Genomic DNA, 21,697 nt, shown 5'->3' on the forward strand with positions numbered 1-21,697 from the left:
AACTGAGAACTGCTGAGAGCAGTTGAGATTCTGTTCTTCAACGGCCGCCGAGCATGCTTGCTGTTATCGCTGCTGTCAAGTTGTTCAATTGTTTGTGGGCGCAAGTCAGCCGAATAAAAATTTAGTTTCATTACCACTTTAATGTGCTCATCTCTTCGCGGTGGTCACAACACACCGTGGAAAAATACTACGACAACTGCAATGAAAAGACTACGAATTTTCATGGCACATACGACACACTCCTTGTGTACTAAAAATTGAAGTTTTAAAAATAATGGCAACACCCCTTCTTCTAGATGCGCGATCTTTTCGGCATCCTGCGCAATTTATAAGAAGAAAATCATTACCTTCAATAGATTCATTTAACCACGGTTCAGTGAAAATCATAATATCCTGTTCGTGTTTTAATAAGCCAGCGTATAAATGTGACGATTGTTTGAGTATACTTCTTGCATTCAGGTTCCAAATTATTACCTACTTAAGAGGGTATATCGTTGCACAGAAGAATGCCTTCACTTTCGCGGCTGCCAGCACCTCGATACGCAATTCGCATTGCAGTGCGGCCATCCCAGTAGTCGGCCTTGCTATCAACATAGAGCTTGCCATAGACAAGGCTAACTTTCTACGCCCTTAACTCCTTATTTTAGCGCTTGCCCTCAGACGGTTTCAGCAGCGCAAGACACGCTTTGAGAAAATCTTGGCTGACCTAAACCTCAGTGTTCTTCAGCTTAGAACAGTCGCTCGTGAATTCCTATTTTTTTCTTCAAATCATAAGACCATCAGATAACTCATCGCGTCATGAATTGTTTTTTTTTTCCGAGATGATGTATGCTCTAAACCACTTGGATGCGTGCCAATCAGAAAGATAACTTTTTGCTTAACCGCTCACCCCAGATTGTGTTTCAGTGTCTTCTTCGGAAGGCAAAAAAACGATCAGATTTTTGGACCGTGTGATGTTAACGATTCCGTCATTTTTTGTAGACAGCTCAGCGGCCGTTTCTCTTAGGCCAGTCACTGTTTCCCGTGTATCATTCAAACTTTCAGAAAAGGAAGAATAAAGCTGATTTAAGCGATTCTCTAAAATTTTTATGGCGATGCCGTTTTCATTTACTTTCTTTTGAACTACTATGTGGTCGTGCTCAGCTCAGCATCTTCGTGTGGTCCTTCAGCGTTTCCCAAATATGTTCGTTTTCCATGTGCGGTTGAGCCCAGGCCCGGAAGCAGTGCACTATCACCACTTATGATCCGTTTGAAACATTTACACCGATAATCACATGGAAGCGACGCTACAGTGCGGGGGCAGGGCTACACAAACGATGACATTCGATCACTGCTAAGTGAGGAATAGGAACATCCTAGTTGAGGACAGGCAAATAGTAACACGTTGGAAACAATGCTTATGCGCGTGGCGTGTCCGCAGAAGTAGCCGTGGTGGTTCAACGGTCCGTTTAGTAGGAAAAAGTCAGAGCCGCTGTCGACAGTGATAGGTGGAAGCTGCTGTTGAAGGGTCCTCGGGATAAAGTGCGTATCAGCTTCATCGGCGATAACTGTAGACATGTTGGAAACAGCAGTGAGCGCTAAGGCTTATCGAACGTGCTGCTAGAGGTTGATTTCAAAGCGGCGACTGGAAACGGATTATACGAACACGAAAGCACTTGCCATTTCCCAATTTCTCCCCCATTGCACTCGTGGCCAGGTACCCAGCGAAGGGTAACGGTGACTTGAGAGAGGCTAAATCCTACAAAGTGGTGTACAGTTCTAGATCCTGTTTGGATTATCTGTATTGCATGCTGTGAGCAAGCATCTTTGGTTACAGGCGCGAAAAAAGACACAACACAAGGCAGAAAGACGGGCAGAAAAGAAAATAAAGAAAATAAGAAGAAAAAAAGCAAATAAGGAAAGAAAATAAGCAGCAAGTTGATGGGGGGGGGGAGAACACTGCGGTTTGTGACGGCGGCTTCCTGCATGGCTGTGATGATGGCTTGAGTTTCTGGTGGTGTGTGTTTGGTGGATCGTTGACGGCTCTAGCTCGAAAGGTTTCGATACTGTCGGCTCTGTGTCTGTGTATCTGTGTAGATGTTTATGTGCCTGAAGTGTGGCTTGTCATGCATGGCTTCTGAGTTGTGTCTGTCCTTGTTGATTTAAAGGTTCTTTTACTGGGGGATGTTATTGAATTTAATTTTATGCTGAAGTGGAAGGATAGTTTTGATTTGTAGGAGCTCGATGGGTGCGATGAGTGCTTCCTTTGCAACGTAGCTACCTCGCTCAGCGTCGACTGCCTGATGCTACAACACTGTGTGAAGAGTGCCGCGTCAAAACGGTTTGTTTGGAGGTCTGGATTGGGAGGCCTGTGGCAGTTCTGTATAAAGTGGTCAGAGTGGATTCGAGATTTCTTAGTTTGGTTGGCTTTGGTGCAGGTCGGATATAGTGCAAATAATACTGCCTTGAACTGGGGCAGTAACAAGCTGGCGGGCCTGTCTCTCTCGTATCTCTTGCTTCATTTTAACGATGCGCCTGAGTATGACTGAGTCTGGCTTGATCATTTGTAGCCCGCTGAAAACACGAGCTGTGTAACAGGAGTTATTTTGATTTCTCATGTGATGGTTTCAGGGGTGCTTCTGTTAGATATATGCCGATGACGTCTATGACCTGTTGCAGCATCCGTTCAAGCTCACCACCGGAGCCTGTTTCAAACGATAGCGTTACGTCACAGACGTAGAAAGTGCGATGGAAATGTAAGTTTTTTGATAATTATTATTTAGATAGTTACAACAATCTGCGGTTAAAAAGCGTTGGCGAGAGTATCGCTCCTAAATGGGTGCACCGTGTTATGAAACAGGCGTAGAAAGGTGGCCTGTGTTCTTTCCTGATTTCTTTATTGTTTTCATTTCATTTACAGCAAATTAGGATGTCTAGATTAAAGCTCTTGGGTCAGCTATATATGTAGCAGCGAGTATTGCCGTCGCATTTGTTGTCTGTGACGGATGAAAGGATACGAATGTGTGACGTTTTATGAATAACTTTTTTGATGTCGATTGCTTCCAGAGCAGTCTCACCGCGCCCAGTCCCCATATACCGTAAGTTCGAAGTTAACTTGTGATAGAATTACAATAGACGTTTGGCTCTAAGGACACATGGTATCTATTCCGCACCCTTTTTTAAATGACGGAAAATATCCCTGCAGCTATTTCGAAACACGTAAGCTCAGTGGGACGGAGTGTCACATTTGTAGAGCTCTTTAACTGATACATTCATGCACCACACTAATAACAATGGGATATCGATTGCAGAAACCACCCACCGCCAACGATATATTGGATGAAGATTATAATATGGCGGAACTTTATTTTGCCTCAACACAAAACCACAGGACAAGGGTTGCAGAGCCAGACGGAATCCTTTACATCTTTTTATGAAGCCTACTAGATAATAACAAAGGAACATTACAGGAATGAATCAACAAACATTGCAAATAAGGTAAGCTGCCGACGATATGAAATCAAACAGACATTCTATGGTCCCTAAACCTGGAAAAAAGAACATTCAATATTCTCCGACCATTCCCTCCCGTAATGTATCGCGAAGGCGACGAGAAGAATGGGTCTCATAAACTCAGTAACGCATGGAAGAAAGGAAACATCTGTCATGTCAACTTTTTGATAGCAGAAAACGCATACCTGCCCAAGATTTTTTGCTAGTCTTGCGCAACACAATGGCTGTAGCAAAACCTACACATTTTGGTTTGTTCTTCTGCACGAGAGGCGGCACTGCACCGCACAGCACTATTTCGGCATCCGCCGTCGCAGCACAGGCAGGGTTTACACGTACCACGGAATGATATGTAGAAATCACGCGTAAAATCATCATAATGACAGCACGTCTCATGACTGCCAATGACAGGTGCCTTCTCTGCTGGCTGGCACGCAACTGGTAGCGTCGGTAGCGCAGTTCCGAAGCTTTACACGGAAGCTCCATGATAAGGGAAACGTATCGAAGAACTGTGAAAATAACGTTCCTTCCAGATCTTTGGTTCGTCGTCGAATACGCTTGCACTGTGTGGGATCGTAACATCAAGGCATTTTAAAGACCGAACTTAAACTTGTGCGAAACGCTGCTCGTTTTGATTTAAATACCTATAATAGGCGCCTGAATATAACTCACGCTAAGAAGGGCATGTGATGGCGGAAGCAGCTGAGCCATAGAAGAAAATGCGTTCGACTTAAACTACTGGATAATATATTTCATGCTCAAACCAGCATCAAAAGGAAAAACTACGTTCAACCTCCAAGTTATGTATCACAACTGCGAGTGCGCCCAACAGGGCAAGGCTAAGCTTTGTTCTAAAACTAATTCTTTTGTGCTCCTTTTTTCCTAAGAATTTCTTCTTTCCGAAAAAATATGCCAAGTTCCGTGCCCTGTACTGTATGTAAGGATGCTTTCTTTTCTTCTGTGAATCATAGCGGCTTTATTCTCTTTCTTGTCTTAAATGCGTTTCCGACGTTTATATGTCCTAATATTCAGGTGTGATGTTTAAAAAGGCAGTTCTGTCACATATTGTACAAATAATTTCCACGGAAATGTGTGCTCCAACATTCTTGAATACATTTTTCTTTCTTTTCTAGTACACACTGTTCTTCATCTTTTTTTTTCTATGTCGGTAGAGGTTGATACCCGTTTTGTTACACTCATGTATATCCCATCTATTGCAGTACCTGATGGCAGTGAAGAACTTGCACAATTAAATAAATGAAATCAGCTTCGTATATCACTGATATCTTCGACAGTGCGCCGTTTTCGTGAGCCTTTAGTGCGGCGTGGCTGAAAACTTACCACTACCTGCGATAAATTGAAGAGATTCGGTATTCAAAAGATACGTGTGTCTGGGTCACGCTGATGCCCGTGGAATGCCTCCCATGAAGAGTTTTTTGTAAAAAAAAGGCGAATAAAGCCTTCCTAGACCAAGACAACGCGTCGTCGAATGCATCAAGCATTAAATTTGCAACAATGCAGAAATTAGGCCTCGAAATGGTTAGTCACTCATGCTCAGCTTTGTGTATTTGGCTTCGCGTGAGTACTTCTGCGCGAAGTGGAAGACATGCCTCGGTGGGAAGAAATTATTGTCCGGTGCCTTTGACGATTTCTAAATTTATAAAGCTGAAGAAAAAAAATTGGCTGCGGCTTAGCTTGGTTAAGCCTGGTAATTGCGAAGCAATACGTGGTTCTGCTGCCGTTCTTTTCGTTCTTCTTTAGTCTTCGTAGCTCGCTGATGCTTTCTCTTTGCAATCTGCCGAAGCGCATTGGCTGGAGGCGGCATCTCATGGGCTTGACGAGAAGAGCGCAGTCAGGCCGCGGCCGTGGCTATGCGCCGCGCAAGGCAACGGCGTAAGATGGAGCCCCGTTTTTAAGCAGATGGTATGACGTCACATAGCGCGCAGCGCTCCTGGTGAGAGGAGCGGGAGTCAGGCCACGGCCGTGGCTATGCGCCGCGCAAGGCGACGGGGGGAGATGGGGCCCCGTTTTTACAGAGATGGTATGACGTCACGCAGCGAGGTCACGCGAAAGGTCAAGCGTGGCTATGCGGCCGCGGCACGGCACGGGCTGAGGTGGTAGCGAAAATAGTATTGCTTCGCAATAACAAAATGAAACCAAGTGGATCATGTGAGCGCCTTTCTGTGAACAATACGTTGAGAAGTAAAATATACATTTTTCTATGAGTTGCCTTCAACTTGCATTTGTAGGAGACTTATCCAACCGCCATTGTAAATATCTTTCAAAGTCAAAACGAAAAAAAAATCACCGTGCACAACCAGTCTGTTGTCATACCGTACTTGCACCTTTAGATCCTTCAACAAACTACAGACTACTCGAACGCTTAAAAATTTTCATTACCGATATGTAATCTTTAAATCTCGTTCAGTCACTAATGGAAACGATTTTTTTTTTCATCTCATTAGCAAGGAAGGCTGGTGTTTGGTAGCAGCACGGGACAGGCTGGAGCATGTTGCTGTCAAGTCGTTTTTCCAATAGTTTGTCTGCGCGCTCACATACGCGAGTGATGCATCACTCGAAGCGGTTGAACCTCAATGGGATAGGCAATTGGCTCTCGCTTTCCTACGCATTCTTTCTCTTTTTTGTCCTAAAAAGCGGGGAGCGTTTAGGGGAGATTTTAAGGCGGCGAGGGGTTTGCTGCTTTTATTTGTTTTGTTGTTGTTCCGAGAGGCTGTTGGTGCCTTCCGAGGGAGGCTTTCTCTCTCGCTCACTTTTTTTTTCACTGTCATGCACTCCGACAGGCTGAGCTCGGGGAGTTGTTCTGTTGGGGAGGCCTGACGCAAGGCGCGTAGCGCTAATTCCAAGGGCAGTGCGGCTTAAAGGATAATGACGAGCTGGTTACATCTCAGAGCTGTAATCAGTATAAAGAAATGGTCTCGAAAAGAACTGCAATGCGAAAAAGACATGGATAACAGCGTGAATGCCGAGGGGCGAGACACGTTAGAGCTGGAAGACACGACTTATTTGCCACTAGTGGAGGAAGTACTTGCTCTTTTAAACGTGGCTACGGAGGATGAAGACGCGACCAGCTTTGTGTGATCACGCGTCTGAGGCCGCGCTAACGAAGACATTGAACCCTGCTCTCTGGCATGCGCGATCTCCTGCCACCGTCAGGAATTAAGATACTTGTGCCTTCCTCTCTAATGACCTCAAAGGCCAAAGTCATTAACTGCCAATCATGAGTTCCGGAACGCAGTCAGCCGTAGTGCAGTGGTTGCTTCGTGTAAAAGGCCAATCAAATCAGAAGAAGCTAAGCAGTAGAAGTCCTTGTTTCCTGTTTTGCGGTGTTTCCAGTTGTTTCAAATTGTTTGCAATGTTGAAGAAATGTGTTCTTGAATTTTTCTAATTATTACGTACTCTTAAGAATGATGTAAATACCGCAAAGTATTTACGGAGCCTGTTGACAATGTGCCGACGGACCACCAGTCCAGGGAGCTGCCAGCGGCGAGTCCGCGATAAGGTGTGGCGAGCGCTGAATTGCGCAGACCTTTAATGGGTTGATGAGCGCCATTACACTTACGCACGTTCGCTGATAAGCCCTAGCGGCTGGCCAAATGCACCGGCAACACCTCAGAGCAGACGCTGCTGAGCCCATGGCCGGACTGCTACCGCGCTGTCTCCTCTTAGCTGCCGCGCTGCAGTGCGCGGCGGCGCACGCGGGTCCTCAGTCGAACTGCACCGTGGCAGCCATCGAGCAGTTCCCGCGGCCCCTCATGGGCCCGGAGCTCCGCGCACAGGGTGGCATCGCGGTGCACGTGCTCGCCGCCCTGTACATGTTCGCAGCACTCGCCGTCATCTGCGAGGACTACTTTGTGCCTTCGCTGGAGGTCATTTGCGACGGTTGGTCTTTTTTTTTCTTCCCTGTTTGGGCCAGGTATTGGTCTGGGCGCCGCCATTGTATCTCTAGTAAGTCGAGGTGCACGATAGAGGAAAAGAGCCACAATTGAGTGCAAATTTGGATCCACTTTAGCTGTAGGAGCAAAGCTGTCACTGTCAGACTCCGAACCCCTATTTGAAGGGACACTGATTTTCTTGCGCTTTGAGGAGGAATAGATATATCCACGAAATTCCATGTGCAAGAAGCAGTTCTTAACAAAATGTTTTGATGGTATAGTTGGTGCCAAAGTTTCCATGCCCGCAACGCACTTCTCATGTATGTGCGTTCCTTTTCTTCTAGTGCCGTTTTAGTGTACCTTCCCAGCGCAGCAAGTGGAGAAAGCGCCGTGTCCTAGGCCGCACTCATGAAAGTACGAGGCTGAGGGACACTGATTTTTTGGTGCATGTGGAATGGATTCAGCATTCACAGCGGTAGCCATGGCCTCTTGTAACAGGGCCATTTGGCCTGGTTTGTTTACGAGCCCCGGACTGTTCCGGATTGACGAGTCCCCGGATGAGCAGCCGGAGGCCATGGACACTAAGCCACAGAGGCGGGATTCTCTCATTCATATGCACTTCATATTGACGGCGCCGATGCGTCAGTTCGAGTTAAGTGGACATTTGAGTTAAGTGATGTGGAATTACTGAGATTCCATTCTGATTGGAATTTGTGAGTAGCTGCAGTTAATAATTTATTTTCGCCGAGCGACACAAACTGAGAGACGTTATTTTTGATCTGCGCGGCCGTCAGAAATGATGCGCAGGTTCTTCAACTCTTTTTATACCAATGCATGCCCTGGTTGTGTCTTCGGCATAATTTCCAGCCCCTTTATTGGTGTTCTGCCCTAATACACTCCTATGCTACCTAGATTAGTAGAGGAAGCATGAGCCTGCTTTTACTCTTAGATTTCTGCTCATTTTGATCGCATTCATTTTGTTGTAGAGCCGAAACGTGATGACTCTAGCCCCCTGTTATTTTCTAGCACTAATTCTGGAAGGTGTACTTAGAAGTCAGTATTGTCAGTATTGTCAGTTGGTAGAGCGGCGGTCCCGGTTTCGAACCGCGTACCAGGCCGAATTTTTCTTTAACTACGAAGTTTATGTGGAAGCTGTATCGCTTTCCTCTGCAGTCGCTTGGCTGTGCTTGGGTGAATGCCAGTGGGTAATTTCTCCCTTATTAGAAGTCATTATGTTCCTCTAGTGTTTCCAGAAATGATAGAATAAATTTGTTAGTCACGAAACCATAACTTAACCTAAGCAGAATTGAGTTCAGGCCAGCCTTAACCGAACGACTGTCGCGCTATGCAGTCTGCGGCCTTTCCTTAGGTTTACACAACCTCATGGTCGTCGTCGTGTGAAGTACCACGCCAATAATCTGCCCTCAAGCCTACAAGCATGCTTTTCACCCACGGTGAGCTTTTGTCGGATCACCGGAGTGCTTTCATTTAGCCACCGACGCTCGCGATCTCTCCACAGAACTGTTTGGGAAAGCCATCAGACAGCATATATGTAATAAAAGCGCTTTCACTTGACTCGTGGCCGCCTTTAGAAGTAACACCCCACAGACGACTACGAAACGTTGCTCCGGACCTTACGCGGTGGTCCGGTGCCGGCACTCCTTCGTGGCACCTGGAGCCTGACTGCTGGGGTAGTGACCACCACCCTATATCATCATCGGTCTTCATCCGTTACGGGACCACCGATTACGCCGTAGGTGTTATGTGGTCAATTGGGACACCTTTCGCATCACGCTCCAAGATCTCTCTCTCTGCAGTCATCTACACTACTTATGGACTGTATGCAAACTGCGCTTAACAAGGCTACAACTGTCACCTGGACAGACGTCAGTCGCTCGGCGCCGGATGTGGGTCTGCTTAACTTGTGGGCTGCTCGCCGACAAACGGAGAGGGCAACTTCCCGAGACTCGACTTCTGCACAAGCACGCACAAGGCTGAATTACCTTACTGTCAAGGCTCGCAGATATGAACGTGATCTCTCGCGACCGCAGTGGCGTGCACGGTGTCACCAGTTTTCGACACAGTCATCAAATGCTTCTTTATGGCGAACATTTGCGCTATGGAACATGGTTCTCGTCATCCTGACGCAGCGGACACAGCATGCTTCGCTGCTAACTTAGCTCCGGATGATTTCGCAAGAGAAGCAGCGCGTAAGTTTTTTCCCAAGTATGACGTGTTGCCTCCAAGGATCACAGGAGCCTCCTTGGCTGTAATTCCAGCATATGTCGACAGGCTACCGTCTACAGCCGACGCCGAGGGAATCGCAAGCTTATTTTCCATGCCCGAGTTGCTTGCAGCAATAGATGAGGCCCGTCGGAAGACTGCACCCCACCCGGACTCCATTCCGTACGAGGTGTACAAGAACTTGAGTTCCGCTCTACTCCCTCAACTCCTCGCCGCCATCAACAAGATATGGATAGAACGCGTCGTACCAGAAACTCGGAAATCGGCTATTGTGATCCCCATCCCAAAGCCGCGGAAGCCGCCGACAGACCTCGGTAATTTCCGGCCTTTATCGCTTACGCCCGCTTTGCGCAAGCTTACAGAAAAAATGTTTGCCACACGGCTGTCGTGATGGCTTGAGCACCACGGTTTCTATCATCCCGCCCAAATCGGCTTTCGAACGTCCCTAGGTACAGAAGATGGATTGGCTTTCTTGGCGTCATCAGTTCTAGCATCAACTCGCAGCCACAATGCATGTACCGTACTGACCATGGACGTTGAAAAGGCGTACGACAATATCAGTCACGCTGCTACGCTGGAATCGCTTGACTTGCTGCATTTCCCCGTTAGAGTGCACAATTTTGTAAAATCCTTTCTAGAAGGCCGACACTTTGCCATACGCCTCAGTGGTGAGGCCGTCGGATCCTTTGTGCCTTTTCGCGGCGTACCCCAGGGATCGGTATTATCGCCCACATTATTTAATATTACTTTTATCCCCCTTGTTTGGCGCTTAAATGAAGTGACTGATATTAAGTTTTTATCGTACGCTGATGACACCACTGTGTGGAGCACCCACCATGACCTGTCGACTCAAGCCTCCGCCCTACAATCAGACCTAGATATTACGTCAACTTATGCCTCTTCAATTGGTCATCAGCTTTCAGTGAGCAAAACTGCGTATGTGTCAGTTGCCAACCGCTGGGGACGCCGTAAACTCGCTGCGACACCAATTCGTCTCCATCTATTCGGAACTCCACTTCAAGAAAGTTCGACCGTCAAAATATTGGCCTTGACAATACACGAGTCAGGAAGAGGGACTGCTTGGCTTTCTCGAGATAAAAATAAAAAGCAAGCGATTCAGGCGTTAGGTCTGATTAGACGCATTGCTCCTAAAACAGGCGGCGCCCGCTCTAATGTGGCAAGGAAGTTGGTGCGGGCGGTTGTGCAACCGCGCCTCGTGTACCAAGCCCAATTCCAGCATTTGACGAGGGCTCAGTGGGATCGCATTGAAGCCGTTAATCGAGAGGCAATGAGGGTCATCACTTGCCTTCCCCGCATCATCCCGATCGTGGCGCTTAAAGAACATGCGCAGCTGAATACTCTAGATGAGCTGGTGCAGCAAAGACATGATGCTCACTGGCTTAAGTCTAACCTTACACACGCAACGTGCCCACTCAGGGCGTATGCTTCCTCGCACTCCATTCTACAGCCGCCTCCACCAGTTCTCCCTCCCTGGCATTTTGTGCAGCTAAGCGATAACAAACCAACTGATCTACGTGTCGGCCATCATCTACCCTCGCGGCGGCGTCGTTTCGCGAACGAATTACACAAGAAGACGCCCATCTGCCGCATGGCTCCATCGTTTTATATGTTGGCGCAGGCATCCAAGCTTGCGAAATCACTACTACTGCAATTTACTGCCCTTGCAAGCCTGCCCTGAACCAAAAGTCCAGGCTTTCCTTCACAGAACCTCCCTCCTGCTTCTGTGCGGAGATGCTTGCCGTTTAAGAGGCACTTTGCTCAGTGGCCGCCGTTCCTCTATTACCTACGGCTCGCATTGTCATCCGCAACGACGCCCTTCCCGCCATACGCCTACTACGACGCGTCAGTCGCACCCCAGGCATTTGTTAGGACATCCATCGTCTCGCGGCACGCATCCCGCAGCCAATCCGAAATCAGTGGGTCCCACGAGACCTCCTGAGTTCGCAAAGCCGTGCAGATTCTGCGACCCACCTTGTGACCCCAACTTCGTCTTCGCCTCGAGTCTTAACATTGGGTGACACCACCCTGCTTTTAACAAAAAAGGAACACCTCCGGCGCCGGACACGTGCTCTAATCCCTCCGTGTGTCCGTGTGCGGTAACCCTCCCCCGCGGTCTTACCAGTGCAGAGGAGGTTGCGCTTCGGAGGATCCGGATCGGGGTTGCCCTAACTCCGGCCGTTACACGAAAGTGGCCGCAATTCGAAGGTGTATTTCCCCGCCCCGGGTGTCCAGACTGCAAGAACCGAAATCTTCAGGCGGACATTCACCACCTGCTGTGGGTTTGCCCGGCGTTGAAGCCGACAAGAATTCGGCACCTGGCGGCAGCGGGTCTTTCGCCCGACAATAGTGCTTCATACACCGCTTGGACACAAGGACCTCATCATCGTACCATCGTTCACTGCTCGATTTCATTAGATCAGCGAACCTTTACTCATTTATTTAGGCATCCTCATCTATCATTACATATCGTTTTATGCCCTGAGGCAGTGAACATCGCTTAAAAAAAAAGTTGAGTTTCTTTAATATTTCTACCGCGTTAAGTACATAAAATGTTGTTTAACGCTATTACTTTGTTGTTGTATACTGTGACTGCCGAATTCCGACCAGTATTGCTATTTGTTTTTCTTTTAAAATAAGCAGCTATAGTCGATGTAGCAGTTATTGGTGCAGTTACTCCTGCGTGCCAAAGATTCGAAATTAAAGAGGAGCGCAGCACCATGGCGTCTCTCATAGCCCTTTTATAGCTTTGAGACTCACCATACCATACCATACCATACCATACCATACCATACCATACCATACCATACCACACCATACGACACTATACCACAGTAAAATACCACACCGTAAAGTGCCCTACCATACACTACCATACCATGTGTACAATGCCATGCCGTACCGTACCATGCCCTGCCATACCATACCATACCATACCATACCATACCATATCATACCATATCATACCATATCATACCATACCATACCAGACCATGCACTGCCGTATCATATAATAGCAAATCTAACGCCAATGACCTTAAAACTTGAATGTTACGAAGTCCTGGTCTCAGAAGACGCAGAGGGGTTGGAATGCGGGCCAGGTGATACATTGTAAGTTGAAAATAACCAGTCAAAAAAGACAAGGGACAAGAGAAGGAGTGTTCACGCCGCATAGTTCAGTTGATAGTCCAGTAGTTGTTGCGTGAACACTCCCTCTCTTGTTCCTTGTCTTTTGTTACTACTTATTTTCAATTCAGAAGACGCCCTCGCTATGGATCCGCGTGCACATGACTGTCTGCTGGTCTTCTCCGCAGTGCTCCACGTGGATCCGGACGTTGCCGGAGCAACATTCATGGCGGCGGCCAGCTCAGTACCCGCCATCGCCGCCTCAATTATCGCCATCATGGTCGCCAAGGCAAGTCGCGCTCGTTGTGCCTTGTGCGTGCTTTCTTTTCCGCTGATGGTGGTTTTTGACATTATGTTTTTATTGTGGCTTTATTTTTCCACTCTTGCCAGGGGGAAATGGGTGTCAGTACCGCTCTTGGCTCGGCCGTCCTTAACGCCGCCGGCGTCGTGAGCGTGAGCGCACTTTTCGCGGGAAAGGTAAGTTGATTCACTTTATCATTCCACAATATGGCCCCGCTGACACGCTCCACAAATATTTGGCGTGTGACGAAAAGTAGCGGGAACATCTTACACGTTCGCATTGCGTTTCATAAATTTTCACAGCCGGGTTGCAGGCGCGGCAGCCGAGGAAATAGGATTAGTGCCACATCACTTTTGTCAAGTATACTTTTGAGAACCTGGTCGCTCTCTAGTGAGTTTTCCGTTTTCTCCGGCGCGCTCACAATTGGCAGGAGTCAGTGCGACCTCCTTTTACGGCAGTAATACAACTTGGAAGAGTTCATAACCCCTCGTAACAATGCAGGCAATGCAAACTAGCCGACATATGAGGGAAGACAAAGCCATAAATTTCTTCTTTACTTCGGAAATTCCTTAATTTTCACTGCGTTGGACTTTTATCTGCGGAGAATATGTGACACCAAAGCTAAACGCGTAGAAAAATAAGCTCGAAACATGCATTCGGTACCCAGGTTATTATATATGAAGCGGTTAGAAGAAATCAATGGCGAACTTTGACCTGAGGATCGTGAGGAGTATTTGTTTCGAGTAACTCGAAGTCGTTGACTTTGATGCACATTGATATGAGTTTGGAGGTAATGCATCCAATGTGCTGGCCCAAGCAGAAGGGGCTTCGTGTAAAACATACAAACGTGCAAGTAAACCTAAGGAATGAACGCAAAGAAAACAACAATCTTCAGAAAAAAACTCGCAGGAAGGTTACCACATTGCAACGGAGGATGAACGATAACTGTTGACGTATCGTCGTTTCACGATATATTGAGGTAAAGTGTTTGAAAGGGACATTCAAATATGTATAGTCTGAAGAATGAAGATAGGAACCGTGAGAAGGCGAAAAATTCTGCTGGAGCGTTTCCATAGAACTTCCACTCCTTTCACGTGGTATTTGATGCTTTCCTGATATACTTCAAGCTGCTTAGTCTTGAAAACGCTGTACTAGCACAGTTATATTTCCTTGATGATGTGAGGTGACTGGACGGTGAGGCAGTTGCAACAGAACAAAAAAAAAACGCTATTCTTTCGTCAAGTCTTATCGATCCGTGCCACTCCACCATCATACGTCACCAGTACCATGACCATCATACGCCACCTGAGTCACATCATACGTCGCGTCACCACGAACATCGGTTCAAGCTGTTACCGCGCAAATCGTTCCCTGTGTAGTGCGGAGTAGAGGCAGTATTGCGTGCACGCAGTGTTATTGAGCCTTCATTCACAGGTCTTACGTATACCTTTCTTTTCGGATTGTCTTGCGCACGTGTGCGTGGCCTGTAAGGTGTTACTTTGTCTTTGTGACATCTTTCATTCTCTTGACTTGCTGGTCACACCCAGGTCGTCGTTTTGCACCGCTGGCCGATGTACCGTGACAGCGTGTTCTTCTGTGCCAGCGTCATCATTCTCTTGGTTGCTCTCCAGGACGAAGTAATCAACCAGTGAGTATCTCGTTGGCATTGATATCTCGTGACTCGCCACACGCAGGTCGCTCTTCCTTGTGTCGACCGATATTCTGAGTGGCTTTGTTCAAGCTGCACGTGTCAAGCATGCCGTTAACTGGTTTCTGAATCAAAATCTCAACCAGTGCATTTTAAGTCAGCATTATTAACGTTATGCATGTGAAGGGCGCAAAGCGAGCTGAGCAGTGTCTGTCCTCCATCTTACGTACTACTCTTCATTTTGGCCTACTTGAACATGTGTGTGGTTCATAGTGGGCGCCAAAGGGCCCAGGATGATCTATGTGTATGTACTGTCCATTTCCAGTGTCTGAATCACATCCTTGTATTGCACACACACTTTTGACTCAGAGAAGGCGGCTCGAGGAGTGGTTAAAGGAGAATTTTTGTTTATTCTAGGACCTTCATTTTCCGGCTTTTTTAGGGAACGCCGGGTGCCGCACGCAGCATATGAAGAGGCTTGTAATTAGGTTTTTCTTTCGAACATCGAGAAGGGCACTTGCGTTACAGAAGAAATCCTATGAGAAGGAATCGCTGTGGTTCTTGAAGAATACCGGATGCCTGCGGAGTGCATTCGCAGGCTTTGGTTGAAGCAGCTACGCGCTTGACACAGCATTTCGAAGCGCTTCTGCGCAGTCTGGCACCGTTGCGTTTGTGGACTCAGCTAAATGACGAGAAAAAATTATTCCAGTTACTTGGTTTACTAGATATTCACTGCTGACAGACAGCCGAGATGATGAGGTTCTTGGCAGCACAATATGAAAAAGGGGAGAGTGGGAAGCGTGTGTAGGCTAACCAACGTTTGGACAAGACTCGTCTACGCTTGGGAAAACATGGCCATTATTGGCAGGAGTTATCAATGGTAACAGTTTTCCCTCACATTGTTATCCCAGAAGGAGAGTCTTGTCACAGCGAAGCAAATTTTGCTCTTCGGCTATGCATTTCAGTTTAAAAATACACCACCTACCGCACCTACTTCCACTCAAAGGACGCCTTTGTTTAGCCGGCCGCCGCGGTGGCTCAGTGGCTATGGTACTCGGCTGCTGGCCCAAAAGACGCGGGTTCGATCTCGGCCGCGGCGGTTGAATTTCTTTGGAGGAGAAATTCGAGGCCCGTGTACTGTGCGATGTCAGTGCACGTTAAAGAACCCCAGGTGGTCGAAATTTCCGGAGCCCTCCACTACGGCGTCTCTCATGCATAGCCTTCTTAGTCGCTTTGGGACGTTAAACCCCATAAACCAACCAACCTTTGTTTAGCCACACACTCGCACAACAATGTGAGTGCGCGTGCGGATGCATGCAAATGAGCGTTCTACCTTGGTCGCAGGCTGGAATCATCAGTGCTGCTAGCGGCGTACGTCGTGTACGGGGTGTTCATGTGCTTTGACAGCAAAGCGGAGGCGTTCTTCTTGCGGCACTTGGCCTTCCTGCGAGACGAACCGCCGCCCGACCCGCCGCCTGCCGAGTCCACGACAGTGCCCGAGGGAGAGCGCCGATCCAGCCGCGGCCTTGGGCTCACCGCTGGTAGCGCAGTGGCAGTCCCTGATTGCAAGCGCAGAGCTAGCCGTGGTCTCGTGTTGACCGCCAGTAGCGCGGCGGTGGCAGCTGCAGCGGCCGCGGCACCCCGCGCACACAGTCTGGACGTGCTCAGTACCCACCCTCCACAGCAGCCTCCGCTGCCCGCGCGACGCAGCTTGGCTGTCGTGGTCCAAGAGCGGCGCCGACTCTCGCTCATCTCGCTACGCAGCCGGAGCGGCAAGTACTCAGTTTTGCTAGCTGCTGCGGTGGCAACCATTGAGCTAACACCTACCAAACACAACATGCAGTGCGTCCTGATCTGGCAACAGTGATCCGTTCAGATCACATTATTTAATGCGCTACCATGAGGTTTGTTGACACGCCAGTACGCTCGATGGACCAAAAATATTAAAAGATTTCACTACTTGCGTGAAGGTGCGAGTAGCTGGTATTTGTCCCTTTTTGGGCAAGCATCCTGCAGCTCCGCAGAGGATTAGCACGAATCCTTCTCCGTGCTTTACCTCCCGCCTCGGAAGCCGTCACTACTTTCCCATGTACCGCTGTCACACAAGAGAAAGTAAGGGTGCCGCCATTTTTGCCACTTGCTAACTCTGCCATTGCTCGCCTTCAGACCTTTTGCATTCCGATGAGTGGCGGCGCTGGCGCACTCTTGACAAACCGTTCTGAATTTCGAGACTATAATGGGCTCGTGGGCGGCAAAAAAGCATTTTACGAATGCGCACAGGGTGTACCACTAGAGACTAGACAGCTATGTTATTCACATGTTGTCCAGCCACGCTGTCACCTTCTGACAGCTCGGACCAGCCAGAAAGGGTCGATTAACCGCTCAGCTGCTTTCTGCTTTTAAGCGTAGATTACATTTAGCTACAACCTTTCGTGTGACGTCGCGCTATTCCCATAGGTAAACTTGCGCAATGGCGCGCTAGTACTTCTCACTGCGCTTGGGACGCTGTGGTTCTCTGGTTCTCATTTCCTCCTGTCTTGCGCTTATGCATTCGACACTACAACCTCCCCAATTTCTCAATATGTAGCGGCTGGCTTGTTGGTTACACATCTTGACGACTACACTTTCCTCCTCGCTTCCTCCTTCCGTGGTTATTCTATTCGCTTTAGGCACTTATCTTCGCTTCTGTATCGGGCGCTAAGGCTTTCCCACTTTCCTCTTTCCACTCCTACGCTGAATCCTCCGCTCCCAACGATGGCGCCGGTATTTTGACAGAATGACACTACTACTGTGTTCTCAGCAACAAGGCAGCACACATTAGACGATCTGCATTCCGCATACTATCATTCCAATTTAAAGCAGAAGGCGCGCAAGCGTTGTGATGGGCGTCAGGCGCTGAGTCGACCTAGACTAACTGGAAATATTTTCAAAGTAGAACATTCCTTCTGTGTACGCCACCGGACATGCAAGTACAATGCTTATCACTGCCTTAGATTCACAGAATTGCCGTCACCTTTCTGGACTCCTATTTGCTTTCGCAACGTGATTAGATCACGGGATGACTTAAGACCTTGCTAACTTGGCACAGCCAGCTCCAGCGATATCGTGAACTAGCACTTAGAACAAACGGGGAAAGAAAAATTTCCTCAACACATTTCGGCAGAGCATTAATTATCAATACACATCTTAAACATCAGCCTATAGGCATTAAAAGGAAGCGGCTGCTAAAATTTCCCGAAGTTACTGGCCCTTGTGTTCGCAGTGCATGGCGGCACGGGGAAAAAGATTGACACCGGGGCGCCCTCGCGTGTGCCTTTCAATATTTCTTGGACCAGGCTTGAGAATAGACCTTCATTTAGGCCGCGAAGTATATCGCATTCGGGGTAGCTGAGCTCCGAAATCACGGCCCTTGCTTCGTGCGTGAGCGGCTCTGCATTGAGTAACACTACAGCCGGCACAGCAAGCGAGCGTCACGATGCCGAGCCAAGCCAAAGCGTTCATTCGTGTCCAGCAAAATTCAAATAAATACGACCCTAGCCGCAGTGCAGTGACGCCGTTTGTGATGTCGATTAAATTTTTATGTGCCACAGCTACTCTGAGGGCCGTGCAACCAGTCGTATTGTAGGGCCGACGTTACTTTCGACGACTTGGAGGCCTTCAACGTTCATGAAAACACCAGTACACCGCCATATTACAGGGATAGCTACTAGTAGAGCGACAGGCACAACTTCATCGTTGCTCAGAAACACGTCCACAGGATGACATAAACACGGACGCTACAACGTGGCCTCTGAGTGTGTGCTCAATGAGTCGCTTGCTACGGTGGCACATAATTTTGGTCACCGTAGGCAATACCTGAAAAAGAGAATTTCGGTTATATAAGCACTCCTCGAAGTAACTGACTGGGTATGTACTGCTGTCTAATGGAGAATAGAGAGTCACTTATTAATTAATCATCATCATCAGCCTCACTACGCCCACTGCACGGCAAAGGCCTCCCCCATGTCTTTTGAATTAACCCTGTATTATGCCAACTGCGGCCACCGTATCACCGGAAATTTAACTTCGTCCTTCCACCTAACTTTCTGCCGCCCTCTGCTACGCTTTCCTTCTCTTGGAATCCACTCTGTTACCCTTGAGGACCGGCGTCCTATGTTTTGTCAGCAGAATGGTACCCCGCATTGTCTGTTTGTAGTTGTCGTGAAAAAAGTGTTATCGCACTTGCAACAAAGAAATTTTCTGTGAGCTTGCAGTGGAACGTTCTGCTATTTACGAAAAGGCGTGGTCACCTTGCACTGATCGCTTGCTCTTCTCTCCACTGCAGGCAGCGTCGCCGACAAGCGAGACGCTGAAACCAAGGTTACGTTCCCGGACGCACATGGTAAGTACAGCATGCGGCGTTCACCATGCGTTTAAATCGTGAAGAGGCGAGATATGCCGTAGTACTTCCTAATGTGCAACTTATGGTACCCGAAGGGACAAATTGTATAGTCCTTGTCGAAAATGTACGACCTATTTCAAGAGTGATTATAGAGTTCTTTGGGGCACCTAGGGCACTGTTTGCATTCAAAGGCACATACGGCAAGGAAGACGGGGTATGGTCCTTTCTGTGACTTCAGATTTGCAGGAAGGTAACTGTAGTCCGCCAGGAAGGCATAGAAATTAACAGGAGTCGGGCACGAAGGGGCGGTGCTTATTTTCAAGAAAGGGACAGTCAAGTAATAGGAGCACGTGAAGGGGGACAGAATCGTCGGGTGCTCTTGAAGAGAGTAGCCATCTGGCGGTGAGTATGTACAGCCGGCCATATCTTTAGCTGGAGTGCGCGACGACCTCATTTTAAGGCGGAAGCCTGTAATGCCTCATCGTTGTAAGCATGAGTTGTCGGCAGAAATGTCACGCTTTTCAGTTGGTCGAAATGGTCGTGGCGACACCATGCGACCAGTTAAAGGGATGGTATACTGATGCTCCGAGTAAGTTGGTTGGTTGGTTTATGGGTGGGACTGAGGTTAGTTAATTGCCTAATTGACCAAGTAGCTTAATTAACATTTCTAGTTAGACTAGATAAATTAATACAACCGGGTAGGAGATCGGTCCAGTTGGGGAATCGAACCAGGGCCTCCAGAGTGCGAGACGAGCACGCTACCACTCCGCCATGACAGCTCGATGGTTTGGAATGAACAAAGGCGCGTCTAGTAAATACGGTGCCTTCGTTCACTTCCACCTTCCTCCTTTCCTGTTACGGCGAGGTTCAGGTGTCCACCGAGATATGCGAGACATACATTTCCTTTCCTCAAAAACAAATTTACGGACCAACAAGGCGTATAGCCGAACGGTCGATGGCGTTTTGTGGACTCCCTGGCAACGTTGCACTCTTAGAGGCGAAGCTTAACATCTTAACCACACATCAGTGACACAAGCAGCACCACCACGCTTAAGGCTTCCGACTCACCGCACTTTAGGTCAACAAAGCGCCCCCTGAATTTTTCAGCGTTCAGCGCTCCTGCGCTTTACGACGCAGCAAACTTGCAGAAAGCTCAATACTGAGCATTGGCTTAGTGAGCCTGCGCTTATATTTGATAGTTTCGCAGGTTTGCCCCGTAGGGTGTATCTGTTCTCGCTTCGGCGAGCGCGGCTTCGGCCGCTTATCTGTTTTTTGAGCAGCGTCCGCTCCGGCGGACGCAGTTGTTGCTGCGACGCGCGTCTTTCCTTTCCTCTCTCTCCTTTCTCTGATCTTTTAACTCTCCTCTATCTGCACGTGGCAGCGGTGGTGGCTTGGCTCGAGACAGTAGCAGGCCCGTGCAATTTCCTTTTCATCCTTCTCTCAGTCACAACAACAACAACAGGTTTGCCCCGTTATAAGCTGCAGGAGCACGGAAAACACGGCCGTCGCGCAAGCAAGCTATAGATTTGGCCGGCTGTACACTCATTATCGCTCTCGCTTCTTTCCCCTGTCGTTTACGCGCCTCTTCTGAGGAAAGCAATACGTATCGGGTGTCACAATCCTGTTTTATCCCTTGAGTCAGCCGTTCTTTGTTGACGCTGAGTCCTCCTTGCTGGATCGTCCAATCCTTCGTCGTTATTAGCCAGTTCAGCTTCTATTTGCAGTTAGCTCCGCAGTTAGTTCCGCAGTTTCTACTGTGCCATGCAGTAGAAATTGCAGCTGGTAGAGGCTTACGCGCCTAGATCCAGTCGTGGTGATCACACGTCCCAAAGCTTCTATAAAGACGTGGAATCGGCAACGAATAAAGTAAAAATACAGTATACTGTTGTGGTGAGCGATTTGAATACCAGGGCGGGCACTTTGCAGGCTGAAGAACGGGCAGTGTGCGACTAGGCCATAGATTCTAGGAATTGGAAGCAGAGGAGCGTGAGTAGTAGAGTTCGCTGAACTGAATAAATTACGGATCAAGAATGTGTTCGGTAAACGCGAGAACGGGAAGTGGACGCGGAAAAGCCCCAATAGCGAGAAAAAATCAAATAGGCTTCACACTGTGTGTTCATTCTGCATAGTGGAACATGTGGAGGCGTTTGGCGAGGTGAGATGTACCTATCATAGGATGTTAAGGTATAGAATTAATCTAGACTTGATGAGGAAATGGCGGAAAATAGACAAAAGAAGAACATCAACAATTTAGCGGCACGTAGGAAAGTAGAGGTGCTTAGGATCTCTCTGCAGAACAGATATTTTGCTTTAAATTAGAACGTCCACCTTGAAGTTCGTGAGTAGCATGCTAGGCTAATAACCAGGCACACCTTTCCTTTATTCATTAAAGTCTCTCTCTCACCGTAAAGTTCAAGCAATGAACGATAACCTCGCAAATATCATTAAGAAGTGCGCTATGGACGGAGGGGTGGGATATTTTGAAAAAATTGCGCTAAGGTCTCTCAGGGGACAAAAGATCTGGTTAAGAACTTCCAAACCATGAACGCCTCTAAACAACGTGCTCTAAAATGCATACTTGTTTCATGGTTCTATCC

At 48.1% G+C, this 21,697-nt stretch overlaps 1 protein-coding gene across 1 annotated transcript in view; it reads left to right on the forward strand.

Annotated features, from left to right (window-relative positions):
* The first annotated feature begins 7,127 nt into the window (after positions 1 to 7,127).
* The window catches only part of LOC149360553 (putative sodium/potassium/calcium exchanger CG1090), a 34,806-nt gene continuing 20,236 nt past the window's right edge, over positions 7,128 to 21,697 (forward strand). The window contains exons 1-6 of the mRNA XM_089572393.1: positions 7,128 to 7,389; positions 12,959 to 13,059; positions 13,161 to 13,247; positions 14,619 to 14,719; positions 16,064 to 16,495; positions 19,048 to 19,100. Of these exons, the coding sequence (XP_089428519.1) occupies positions 7,143 to 7,389; positions 12,959 to 13,059; positions 13,161 to 13,247; positions 14,619 to 14,719; positions 16,064 to 16,495; positions 19,048 to 19,100 (1,021 nt within the window). The 5' untranslated portion in view covers positions 7,128 to 7,142. The remainder of the gene's footprint in view (positions 7,390 to 12,958; positions 13,060 to 13,160; positions 13,248 to 14,618; positions 14,720 to 16,063; positions 16,496 to 19,047; positions 19,101 to 21,697) is intronic.

This window comes from Amblyomma mixtum, chromosome 2, assembly GCF_055824585.1.
Source record: "Amblyomma mixtum isolate Tamu chromosome 2, ASM5582458v1, whole genome shotgun sequence".
Taxonomy (NCBI): domain Eukaryota; kingdom Metazoa; phylum Arthropoda; class Arachnida; order Ixodida; family Ixodidae; genus Amblyomma; species Amblyomma mixtum.